The 12,973-nt window shown below is 41.4% G+C and overlaps 1 protein-coding gene across 1 annotated transcript; it reads right to left on the reverse strand.

The window, feature by feature from the left end:
• Window positions 1-1,045: 1,045 nt before the first annotated feature.
• XKRX (XK related X-linked) lies at window positions 1,046-12,562 on the reverse strand (the record flags this gene model as incomplete). Its single annotated transcript, XM_080831308.1, has 3 exons — window positions 1,046-1,791; window positions 7,965-8,233; window positions 12,228-12,562. The coding sequence occupies 3 exons, from the start codon at window positions 12,560-12,562 to the stop codon at window positions 1,046-1,048; spliced, it is 1,350 nt and encodes a 449-aa protein (XP_080687434.1).
• Window positions 12,563-12,973: the final 411 nt, after the last annotated feature.

A 12,973-nucleotide genomic window follows, 5' to 3' on the forward strand; every position in this document is an offset into this window, starting at 1 on the left:
CTCTACCTTGGAGTATTAGCTGCCGCGCAAACCCCAAAGAGCAGGAATGTAATAGCCCAACTATTATTACCTTCTCTCTCCCCTAGGGGGGAAAAAAAAAACAAGACAGAAAAATACTCAGAAGAGTAGGAGACACAAAGCAATCTTCATTTCTTCCATACATTAGAAACATTTTCAATTACAGCTCCGCTTCTCTGAAATCTATCTCAAGTAGTAAACTGCCATGAGCACAGAAAAAACAGTTTGGAGGGAATTCCTGATAAGGAGGCAGGAAGTGAGAGATTTTACTCAACCACTCCATTCCACAAACTGGATGCCCCTGCAGGTCCCTGACAAAGAGTCATTCTGGATTATGCCCTGAAGGAATCCTACTCCACACTCCCTCCTGGGAGTATGCCTAGGAAGGGTTGCTTGAAAAGAGAGGTCTTTGATTACTATGATCACTACTAAAATCCTAATTCTAAGCTAACTTGTTTGGGGAGCAGCTCTTTTAATAGTGGGGGTTTTCTTCTTAAACCAGAGTTTCTCAGTGGAATTAAAAAAAATAAAACCCAGCCATGCTTACAGTTATAATTCCACATTAATCAGCCAGTTTCCTGCGAGGAACCCATAATCAACAAATTGTCACATCTCTGATCAGTCAGTATATATTCTGGTGGAATTCTGGGCATTCATCCCAGCCCTAGGAAAGCTCAGTAATGCCCTGGAGCGAACTAGCAGAGCAACAAGATCACACTGAGAGAGAGCTTAAGGTGCTTGGAGGTAAATTACCCCTTGGGCAGCCAAACAGCTGCCCTGGGTCGTGGTTCACAGTATCTCTGAACCTTCTTGGTGTATTGTTAGCTACCCTGGGTTTCCAAACATAGCAGTCAGTCTTAAAGAAATAAAACCTATTTGGGAGTTGCTCTTTCTTCTTAGAGGCTTACCAGAAATTTCAAGAAAATGTCCCAGTGGGTACTCACCTATGAGCCTCATCCTCTCCTTCAATTTCAAAGTTGCTCTTGGCCACCCCCAGCCTATCCCGAAGGACCCAGAAGATAGAATCTCAGACAATGCTTTGCCTTGCTTGGGCAACACAGGGTAGCTCCGAGTTCTCAATCCTGCCCCGAAGGTGCCCACGGCAGCAGACACAATGGAGGTAGTCCACTACGTTGTGGGTAAAGAGTGAGCGCAATGGGTGCAAGTATTGGAAGAAAAGGAGCATGAAGCCAATGGAAATCAAATAAGCAATGATGAGCTGCAAAGCAATCAAGGAATGACAGTAATCCAGCAACACTTTCACTCCAAAGAAGTTAAAAACCAAAACCATGACCACGTTCTCTACGAACCTCACGCTATAGTGCAGGCCCATATGCCCCCAGTTCTGGCCTTTGTCAACAAGGTCCCTGTCTGCCAATTTCAGCTGCAAAGCTGACCAGCAAGAGAAGTTGATGCCCGCATAGAGAACGGTGATGGAGATCAGCACCACCAGGGTGCCGACCCGGCTGAAATTTTTCTCAATATTATTGGGCATCTGGGCACCACTCCTCCAGAACTTAACCCAGGGCTCAAAGAGGATGATCAGGAAGTTAAGCAGTAAGAATGGCACAGCTTTCAGTTTCAAGGTAGCTGAGAAGAGCACCAGAATCACGAGGCGGGAAGTGATCTCCAATGTCCGCCAAATGGTGATGCAGAGGACTTCTAATGGCCCGAGGCGAATCTTGTATTCATCATACTTGATCTGGATAGCCAACATATTGCAGAGGGTAGCCCCATAGGTGACAGAGATCAGGGAAAAAACCATTAGCACAACTGTAAGAAAAAAAATAACAGAAAAAATAGACAATCAGACTATGTTAACAAAGCCTGAACTCAGACCCGGAGGTCCAGAGAGATGATAAGTGAGGCTTGAGGGCCCAGTTAAGAACAAATTCACATATGAACATAGCTATGTTGGCACAGCACACAGCATGCACAGGAAAAAAATGGAAAGAAATAACCTAAAATATATTTTTTGTGATGAGGACTATATCAGTTTTTAAAATCTTTTTTTCTATATGTCTCTATTTTCTAAGTTTCCCACAAGGAACATACATTATAATACTTCAATAATCATATAAACACACAAAATGAACTTTTTAAGAAGAGTGGACCTCAGAACTAGCACTGAGAGGTAACTAACACAAGAAGAGCACGTATAAAGGGTAGGGCATCACCCACTGCATGAGATAGGCTTCTGAGCAAACAATGAAGGAGGCAGAAGGAATTCTGAAAAAATCCAGTCCTAGGAAATTCATAGGTAATACCTTTGGTTACAGAAGCCCCTTCTTTGACATGTATCTTCTTTAAGGAACAAATCTTGTATGTACTTCTAAAATGTGTCAGAATGTATACTGGAAATTCCATGAAGGCAAAAAGGACCACGTCTATTTTGTTCCATACTGTATCCCTGGAGCCTAACACACTGCCTGGGATCTAGTAGGTGCTCAATAATTGTGGCATTAATGAGGCACTCTGAGTTTAGAGAGACAGCATGAAATATTTATGATTAGAAGCCCTTGATTCAGTTCTGTGAAAGTTACTGAATATCTATGTGCCTTGGTTCCCCAATTCACTGAGATACTCTAGAATTGCTTACATAAATCACTAACAATATAAATTTATTACCCAGGTGCTTTGCTATATTTTAGGAATCTCCAAACTTCAACCAGAATGATTTACAAATTTTTTAAAACCCCACTTCATAGCCCATAACATTCACGCCACTGTATAGAGTTGGGGCTCTATACAGAAGGGTCAGGCTGCTCTGTAATCAACTATGCTAAATCTCAACTATAGATCGCACGGTGTTGCTTTTCTTTTATCCCTTTATATCAAAGGATACCAATCACTAAGAAAAATCTACCACACTCAAGAAGAGTGAGAGGCCTGAGGGGGTAACTCATCCAAAAAAAAAAAAAGGCTGGAACTTTCAGTTCCCATAAAAATATTAGATCCCAAGGAACTGGAGCCACAGAGATGTCAACTTAATTTGCAAGAAAAGTGAAGACTTCCCCCATGGAAACCCAAAAAGAAGCACAAGTTTGTTTCCAAGATACTTTTCAGCTCTAAGTGGAGTGCTGGAATCTCAAAGACTAGAGAGACTCTCTTGAAGTGTCTACACTTGGCCTTATTTTTATTTACTATTTTTCCATGTTTGTTGAAATATAATTGACATATAATATTGTATTAGTTTAAGGTGTACAACAAAATGATTTGATGTACTCTTAGCTTTATAAACCACTCTTAGTCCCATCCTTAAGAGTTGATGCTCCCAGTTAGGAGCATCAGAGTGTATATACATCTAGCCAAGTGTGGTGATGCTGTCCCTAAAATTAGAACTCATTTATTGATAGTAGTGAAATAAAGGAAAGCCTGATGCTTCCAATAAATGTAAAAACACCTTCCATCTGTCTCCCTACAAATAGACCCATGCCATAAGAGATCATAATGCTGTTAGTGAATTTGCTCATCTATGCTGATCCAGATGGCCTCCAAGAGAAAAAGAGATTAGAAAAAGGGATAGCAAGGAGAAGGCAGAAGAATGGATGAAAATGAGGAGACCTAACCCAAAAAACTGTTTACCAAACCTTAAGAGATGGTACCGGCAGAAAGTTTCTAATAGGAGAAATCACCAAAGAGTTGAAAACAAGGTCTCGAAGAAAGTTTCCCTTACATCCTTTGTATAGTGATATAGTTAGAAACATGGCTCTGCAGGTAGGCATCCTGGATTCCAATCCCATCCTTGCCAATTATTACTTATGAAAGCATGGGGGAATTTGCTTAGCCTCTCAGTGCCTCTGTTTTCTCATTTGTTAAAATGGGGGTAGCGGGCACCTGGGTGGCTCAGTTGGTTAAGCGACTGCCTTCGGCTCAGGTCATGATCCTGGAGTCCCAGGATCGAGTCCCGCATTGGGCTCCCTGCTCAGCAGGGAGTCTGCTTCTCCCGCTGACCTCTCTCCTCTCACGCTCTCTCTCTCTCATTCTCTCCCTCTCTCTCAAATAAATAAATAAAATCTTTTTAAAAATGGGGGTAACAATTATATCACAGGGTTGTTGTAAAGACTAAATGAAATAATTACATGTAAGAGGCTTAGAGAAACATTCAGGACACAGTAGATGCTCTCTGCTAGCTCCTATCATCATCATCCTTCCCTGTTTCCAAAAGAGTAGTACACGCATTTCCCCGACTTAGGTACTACGCTGACACTTGGGAAGTCAGGTGATTTAAAAACTAATACCTAGGGGTGTCTGGGTGGCTCAGTGGGTTAAGCCTCTGCCTTTGGCTCAGGTCATGATCTCAGGGTCCTGGGATCAAGTGAGTCCTACGTCAGGCTCCCAGTTCAGCTGGGAGTCTGCTTCCCTCTCTCCTTCTGCCTGCCTCTCTGCCTACTTGTGATCTCTCTGTCAAATTAAAAAAAACCTAACACCTAGAAATGTGCAAAACCAATAGCAAGAAAACTATAAACTTTATCAAAGTACATTTCATTTAATATTTTTTTAATGTACTTTGATAAAGTTATATGGTTTTCCTGCTCTGGGCCTTGCACATTTATGGCATAGATTTTAGGGATATTTCCTGGATGTATACTTATTTCCAGACTCATCAAGTTGGATATGTTAAATAGGTAGAGGTTTTTGTTAATCATACCTCAATAAAGTGATGTAAAAATACTTAACAAAATGGAGACATACATCTCTTCTAATATGAAACTGATTGATCCTGTAAATATGTAAATTCCCTCCAAAACAACCCAAATAATTTAATGCAATCCCAATACACAGTCTCAATGAAATTTCTTTTTCTTTTGTTGTTACTGTCCTGCTTTGTTTTGTGTTTTGGTAGGGGAATTGACAAACTGAATGTGGAAATTCATCTATTTGGAAGGTTAGGCTAAGTTGCCCATCAGATAAGAATTGTGAAAGGCCTTCGTGAGAAGTGCGCAAGATCTAAAGCAATAAAGAATTTAAATGCATAAAAATTTAATATTTAAGAAAGCCAGGAGACCATTTAAAATGTGTGTATGTACACACATGCAAAACACGCAAATGTGTACATACACACTTATCTACAGCAGAGAAAGGATTAATACCAGAGTAAGAAAACAGCTCCTGCAAATTAATAAGAAAAAGACAACCCACTATAAAACAGCAATTTAAAGAACACAATAACTAAACATGAAAAGATGTTCAGCTTGCTTCATAATTTAAAGCAAATTATTTATGTAATCAGTTATTTTATAATTATACAACTAAATAATATTTAGTTTAATATATTTTAAAAAAGCACATTCATACAGGAATATAAATTCAAACAACCTTTTGGGAGGGCTATTTGGCAGTACTGATAAGATTCCAAACATGCATATCCTTTCACCCAGCACTTCCACTGCTAAGAATTTATCCTATGAAGTCTCATTCTGGGACACAGATACTTAGAAAGATGTTCGCTGGAGTATAGTTTGTGATTAGAAAAAACTTTCTTGAATGGAAACATCAGAAACAAACTTTAATCCTACCAACAGAAGATTAGAGAAATAACAAAGAATGATCCAGTTCACATAAGAAAAGCATATATTATGTATTTATCATTTATTATTATATATGTACATATAAATAACCATTAAAGAAAGATATACTGGCAAAAGACGTTGAACAGAATGTTTACTACAGCCCTTTTTGTCAAAAATACATATACGTTTATAACGTATATTTACATAGTAAAAAAAAAAGTCTGGAAGGATATATACTGAATGGTTAACAGAGATTACTTTGGGGAAGTAAAATTACATCTCCTGTTTGTTATATGTTCTTTGTGGTTCTGATTCTTTACCATAACTCTGTCTGATTTTTATAATTAAAAAAATAAGGACCAAAAATAGTAACACATGGTCATAGCAAAAATTTTAAATCATATAAATTTCACCAAACCATACAGAAGGGTATAAAGTTAAAGGTAAAAGTCGACAGACTTCTCATTTTCACTCCCCAGACGTAAATGATTTCTGACATATCTTTCCAGAAATCTTCTATGCATATACGATTACTCGTGGATCAATTGGTTTGTGTATGTATTACTTTTGTAATACTTTTGTAAAGTATACATATTTTAATTAGATGATTTGATGACCTTCAAAATTCTCAGGAAGAAAATCATCATCATTTCCTTTTCTCTTCACACTACTGTCAATCCTAGGTACGTAAAAAGCATAAAGACCAATAATTTCATGAACAATTCTTGGTGGAGGAAAGGAGAAAAGGAGACAAATGCCCTCTTTACATTCATTTGCGCCATGGGGCTTTGGCAAGCAGGATCGCCATTTAACAAGAAGGAAATGGTTCAAAGTTGTACCCACAGCTTTAACAGCTCCAGCCCAACTAGATGAAGCTAATGTTGAGCTGTTAAAACTCATTAACAGGGGGCACCTGGGTGGCTCAGTGGGTTAAACCTCTGCGTTCGGCTCAGGTCATGATCTCAGGGTCCTGGGATCGAGCCCCACATGGGCTCTGCTCAGCAGGGATCCTGCTTCCCCCTCTCTCTGCCTGCCTCTCTGCCTACTTGTGATCTCTGTCTGTCAAATAAATAAAATAAAAATAAATTAAAAAAAGATTTTATTTATAAAAAAAACTCATTAACAGTACTTTATCTTGACTTTGAAAAGATGACTCCATTCCCTCCTCTCCTAGAGGTCTTACTCATCTTTTATTTACAAGTGGGAAATTAAAACTGTGACCTCTTAGGTAACTTCCTCCAAAAATCACACAGAAGATCAGAACTGGGACCAAGCCTCATTCTCATCTGTATTCGTTCCACACCAACATTTCTTTCTCCCCACCGGAGTTGGGAGAAGTAATTAAATCAGTGGTTCCCAAATGTGGCTGATCAGACTCAACTGGGGCATTTTTTTAAAGATTTTATTTCTTTATTTGACAGACAGAGATCACAAGTAGGCAGAGAGGCAGGCAGAGAGAGAGGAGGAAGCAGGCTCCCTGCTGAGCGGAGAGCCCGATGCGGGACTCGATCCCAGGACCTCGGGATCATGCCCTGAGCCGAAGGCAAAGGCTTTAACCCACTGAACCACCTAGGTGCCCCCAGATGGGGCATTTTTTTTAAAGTACAGATTCCTGGCCTCCCCACACTCAGATTGAGTCAGGTCTGAGTAGGAGATGTAATTTAAAAAAAAAAGATTTTGTTTACTTATATGACAGAGAGAGAGAGATAGGGAGAGAGGGAACACAAGCAGGGGAAGTGGGAGAGGGAGATGCAGGCTTCCCGCTGAGCAGGGAGCCCCATGCGGGGCTTGATCTCAGGACCCTGGGATCATGACCTGAGCAGAAGTTAGACTGAATGCCACGTCTGATTGTTACTCTCAGTACCACTGAGAGTGAGTCTCATGACTCACGACTGAGCCACCCAGGTGTCCCGTGAAGATGTGATTTTTTTAAGAAGGAGTTTTCACCCAGTAATATGTTTTCTCATGATCAGTAATATTTGGGAATCTCTTCTTAAAAGATGGCCATCCCTAAACCAAAACAAACAAACAAAAAACCCTCAGTATAATTTAAACACTCTGGGCTAGGGAAAGTGTCCTACTGACTGCTGGTATTACCAGCTGTTTCTGGGCCCAGAGAGGGCTTATCTGTGGCACTTTAAGGCTTAAATAGTTTACCCCCATTAAACAAATCTGGCAGGCCTGAGATGTCTGGCTCCCCAAGTTCTTTGACTATCTACCAGTGCTATCTAATACAGTAACCACTAAGCACACATGGCTACTGAACACTTGAAACGTGGCTAGTACAACTGAGGAAGTAAATTTTTTATTTCATGTTTCATTTTAATATAAATAGCCCCTTGAAACTGGTGGCCAGTGCATTGGACAGTTCAAGTCTGTATTTCTAAGACCCTTGATTTAAGTGGAGCCCTCCCCTCTCCTGACCCTACTCACCTCTACCCAGGGGGACCTCTGCAGAGATCAGGGTCACATAGAGCTGATAGGTCAGCTGGGGCACTGAGCCCAGGAAGGCTTGGATCTGTGACATACGTTTGTAGGCATTGCGGTGCATAGCCAGGGTCCGGATGGAGTGGCCCACCTCCCATTCTATCAGCACTTCCTCGCCATTTATTAGCATCTTCTTTCTGGTGAGGCTGACATAGGGCTCCTCCTGCCCCTCTTTCTTCCACAGTGTGAGGTACTTAATCATGGCCTCCAAACATCTGCAGAGGTAAAGCATCATGGGTACTTAACTAAAACTGTCCTGGGAAGAAAGGTTGTAGTGGGGGTTGGGGGTGGCGTGGGGTGGATAATAATACAATTCAGGGAGTTTGTGCTGCTTTTTGCCATTCCTTAATTCCCATTCTACTCATTCCTCATGAATCAAAGAGTTGTCATTCCTTCCACAAGTTGAGTCTAAATCCTTTTTTGTTTGGCTGGTTATCTACTGACCTGAGAACACCATTTCAGTGTTTCTTTGAGAATTTAAGGAATTCCTTTGTCTCCTTAAGAATAGGCCTGTGGTAGAAAGGCACCTTGAACACAAAGTTATGTAAATAATGTGCTGAAAGAAAATGATGAAGGTTCTTAAAGGCCCTGGTTTTCATAACACCTCAAGTTCCTAAGGTAAAGCATTCTTTTTTTTAAAGATTTTATTTATTTATTTGACAGACAGATCACAAGTAGGCAGAGAGGCAGGCAGAGAGAGAAGGGAGGAAGCAGGCTCCCTGCTGAGCAGAGAGCCCGATGCGGGGCTCCATCCCAGGACGCTGGGATCATGACCTGAGCAGAAGGCAGGGGCTTTAACCCACTGAGCCACCCAGGCGCCCCTAAGGTAAAGCATTCTTTATGCAAAGCATTCAGCTTCATACTTGGGGCTTTTGAGTTCGGCTTTTTTCAAGACAAGGCCCACAACTATAATCGTCTTGCCAAAAAGTCTTGGAGGGGAGCTTGAAAAAAACCTCACATCTATACAGTAATGCCATTCAATCACCAAGGTACTTAAAGACTTGTCAACTCAGAACTGAATGTCCTACATACCCAGGGAACATCAAAAGATCTCTCTAAAGGTTATTTTTGGGGCCTCTTGATTTGTTTGGGGTCAAGAGCCTTTGAAACTTCCTTCTTTCTTTACAAAGAGGAAAACATCCTCTTAAGGATCACAAGCCTACCAAACTTGAAATAGTGACAAGACCCCATTTCTTGCTGTATCTCTCCCACATACATCAGAAGCCTGTAAACAGTTCTGATGTGGTGACTAGAAGAGAAGCAACCAGAACATTTTGTTTTGGAACACCTGAGTTACCACTTCCTCCACTACCCTTAAATGAATGGAAACTGTGGACTATTATAATAAGAAAGAAGAGTTGTGGTGAAAATGAAGCCATCTTTCCTGCCTGAGGGCATGGGCTGTATTCATCTTGGGTATTTGATAAATATTTTCTGCATAAATGAAAGAGTAAGAAGGAAGAAAAGATTATAGGGTGAGAAACTATGGGAGGAGAGGTTAATAATAATGGCAATGTAATTTAATGGAAAAATAGGCTAAAGACAAGCTCAGAGGTTTATGTGCTTTTTAGGCCTTTGGCTCCAAATAGGAAGGTTCGGACATGTGCTGGCTGCCATTCTCCACAGGATCCCTCGGAGACTAGGGCATAGGGGCCAATCTGAAGCATGGAGTTTCTCCCTAGACAGTGGACATTTCAAACTCTAAAACCTGGGAGAGGAAAAGGTGGTAGGAGGAGAGAACAGGGAAGAAAAAAAGCCAAGTGCATTTCCAATAAAAGATTTTAGATTTTAACCCAGGCCCATCAGTGCTATTGCTGAAGAAAATACTGGGGGAAGTAGTGGCAGAAAGCATTCTGTTTATGCTTCTAAAGGCTATTTACTGGTTTAAGTAAGGGTGTTTGCTTTGGTTATAAACCTCAGTAAATTAGAGTACATTTTCATTTTCAGAAGTAGTTTGCATTTCATATAAGGGAGCCAGATCCTCCAAACACCTTCATATGCCTAATAGCACTAATCAAGTTCCTACCTGCCCATAAAGTAATTTGCCTTGAACATAAGCATATCAAGGATATAATATATGAGATTTAATTATTTCTTCCCTGCTGTCAGGCTATTATAAATGCTTTCCAATCATTTCTAGTGGAAGCTAAATAACAAAAATGAAATACAGTATTCAATACTCCATATGGTGGGGCCAAATTAAAGATGGCTTGGGAAGCCACAAAGCAAAGGAGGGAAGTCTAAACTCCGGACTGGGGCAGTACCTGCTGAAATTTGCACTTTCGGAGTGCGCTTGATCTGTTAACTCAGTATATCGCATTGGAAAAGGCTGATAAAAGAATGTTTTCCTTGTACCTCTGGTGACATCTCTTAATTTGTGGGGTTTTCTCTTTTTTTAGAGAGAGAGCATGAGTGACAGCGTGTACATGCACGGGGTGGTTAGGGGGAGAGGGAAGAGAGAGAGAGAGAGAATCTTAAGCAGGCTCTACACCCAGCATGGAGCCCCACGTGGGCCCAATCTCAGGACCCTGAGATCATGACCTGAGCCGAAATCCAGACCAACTAAGCCATCCAGGTGCCCCAACATCTCTAAATTTTTTGGTTCCAAGTTCAAGATGAGGTCTTTGTTTTACAGCTTAACTTCAAAGATTTAGAATTGGAAAGGAGCTTTGGATTGCCTAGTACAAAGGTTACATATAGGCCAGCTGAGTCACATCTGACCAACAGCTGTGGTTTGTTTGGTCCATACTGTGTTATTTCGTTAGTCAAGCTGCCAAAATTCAAACTGATATTTCATATAAAATCCTGTCCTGGAAGGTTCTCTTGAAAAGTTAGGGCATGTGGCAGTATTGGGTCTGGATTCCAACAGTGAAACGATAGGGATGGAATTACAGAGTAGCTGCCTCTTTTAGGCAAATCGTGTAGACTCCAGCTTGCCACACTATTCACTACTCTCCATCATTCCTCTAATACTAAGACTTCATTTTCATTTATCATCGCACACGAAGCTGCTGGTTTTCTTGTACAGGAGATCTGCCTGGCCCGTTTAAGCGTTTGCATTTGAGACCCATGATCTAACCCAACCCATTTATCATGCAGATGAAGAAACTGGGGTCCAAGACATCTTCAGAGATTTCATCAGAGCCATGCAACTAGTCAATGACAGAGGGAGGACCAAACTCCAGGTCACTGGAATTTCAGGGTACTGTTTTCTCTAATGGAGCCTGACCAATTCCTCCTCGTTTGAGCATATATTGATTAAAAAAAATTTTTTTTTAAGGCAGGGGAGTTCCATCCTTGAACAGTTTCAGACTGTGTTTAGTTCTCTAAGGATGAAACATCTTCCCACTGCAATTACAACATCAACACTCTGACACATATTCTTCAGCTGATTGCAATCAAGACAAACTTGGTCCATTCTTTCCTCCTGACTTCGTTAAGTTTTGCAACATCTCCCTAACTTGAAAATCCCATAGTATCCAGATGAGACAGCCGACACAGATGCCTGTCTCCCTAAGATAAGGCACATTCTCATCCCTTCAAGGCAATCTGAATAGAAAGACTAGATACTACTACAATGAGTTACAGCATTCAGATGGAGAGATGGCCTATCTTCCTTTGCCCCCTCTAATGATGTACCTTTATAGCAGAAAGATACAAAGAGATAAACAGGAGACTGATGAACCAACAGAAAAAAAACAAACGACAATGCGTTGGGGTACTAGATGACCACAAAGAGCTGAAAATATTTTCCAGATGTCAAATAACTCTGGAAAATTTGAAAGCGCCACGACCACCAGCTCAAGCAGCTCAGGATAAAGAAACTGAATGTGAGATACAGTTTATACAGTGTCTAAAAGGCAGAGTTAAAATAACACACTCTAAAGCTGTGGCCTGTGTGCGCAGGTTAACCACATCAGCTGGTCCCATACCAATTTTCACAACTCAAATCCAAATAGCAAACAATGTCTAATGAAGTCTTATCAATGGTACCATACATGGCTTTGAAACACAAGTACATGCCACATGTTCACTGTGGTGGTACTTAAGGTTTCAGATAAGATTTTTTGGATGGTAGGCAGGGCAGGGAAGCCAAGAGTGGGAGGGAATAGGAGAATTGATTAGAGGCACAGTACCAGTCTTGTAAATATTGGCTTCATCTTTCTCTGCACAAACCCGGGGAGGGGGTAGAAATTAAAAATTGCTCACCTGATAACAGGTCCCAAGAGGATTAGATGCATAAATAATGATAGCGGCTTGTCTTTGGCCAGATCTCTGTGAACAAAGATGAGGGTCAACTGGACCATAATGGATGAAAACATAAAGAAGGATAAAGTGTATGCCATCCAGTAGGTTTCGCTATTCTTTCGATAGATTCTAACCATGTATAAGGTAGATGCAGCCTCCCCACAGTACAAAAAGGTGGAGAAGAGGATGCCAAATGGGAAGGTAAATCGCGGGTTGGCCCCACGGATGACATCTTCCTCCAGAGGTGAAATTGGATCCACGTTGGACTCCTCAGGAATTTCATAAACTCGGTCCATTGTCGGGGTTCGGAGTGTTGTAGTCTGGTCTTCAGAGCAAGCCCCACCCCCACTCAAGAGAACCCTGGAGCCACTGCAGTCCAAGTATCTAAGAGAGCGGTCAAGAACAATTCCAGAACGGAGATCTGCTAGTTAGACCAGAAGACCCCTCTCTCTAGTTTCATGTTACACTTGTTGGAGTATGGGATGGAGAACCCAGGAGCACCACTTTGAACTTGACTCTTCATTGGCCCAGGCTTCCAATTGTCAACAGACATGCTATGAAACCTGGACAGGGTGAAAGCAAGCATTTTAGCGCCCAGTCCGGAGTCCAGTTCCAGGCACGTGAAAAACTTGGGGACAGCTGTCTCCTTGGCTCCTTCTCCTTTCACAGCCCCGCAGGGAGTCGGGGTAGCCACTCTGTCGGGGCAC

This window comes from Martes martes (genome assembly GCF_963455335.1).
Source record: "Martes martes genome assembly, chromosome: X".
Lineage (NCBI taxonomy): Eukaryota > Metazoa > Chordata > Mammalia > Carnivora > Mustelidae > Martes > Martes martes.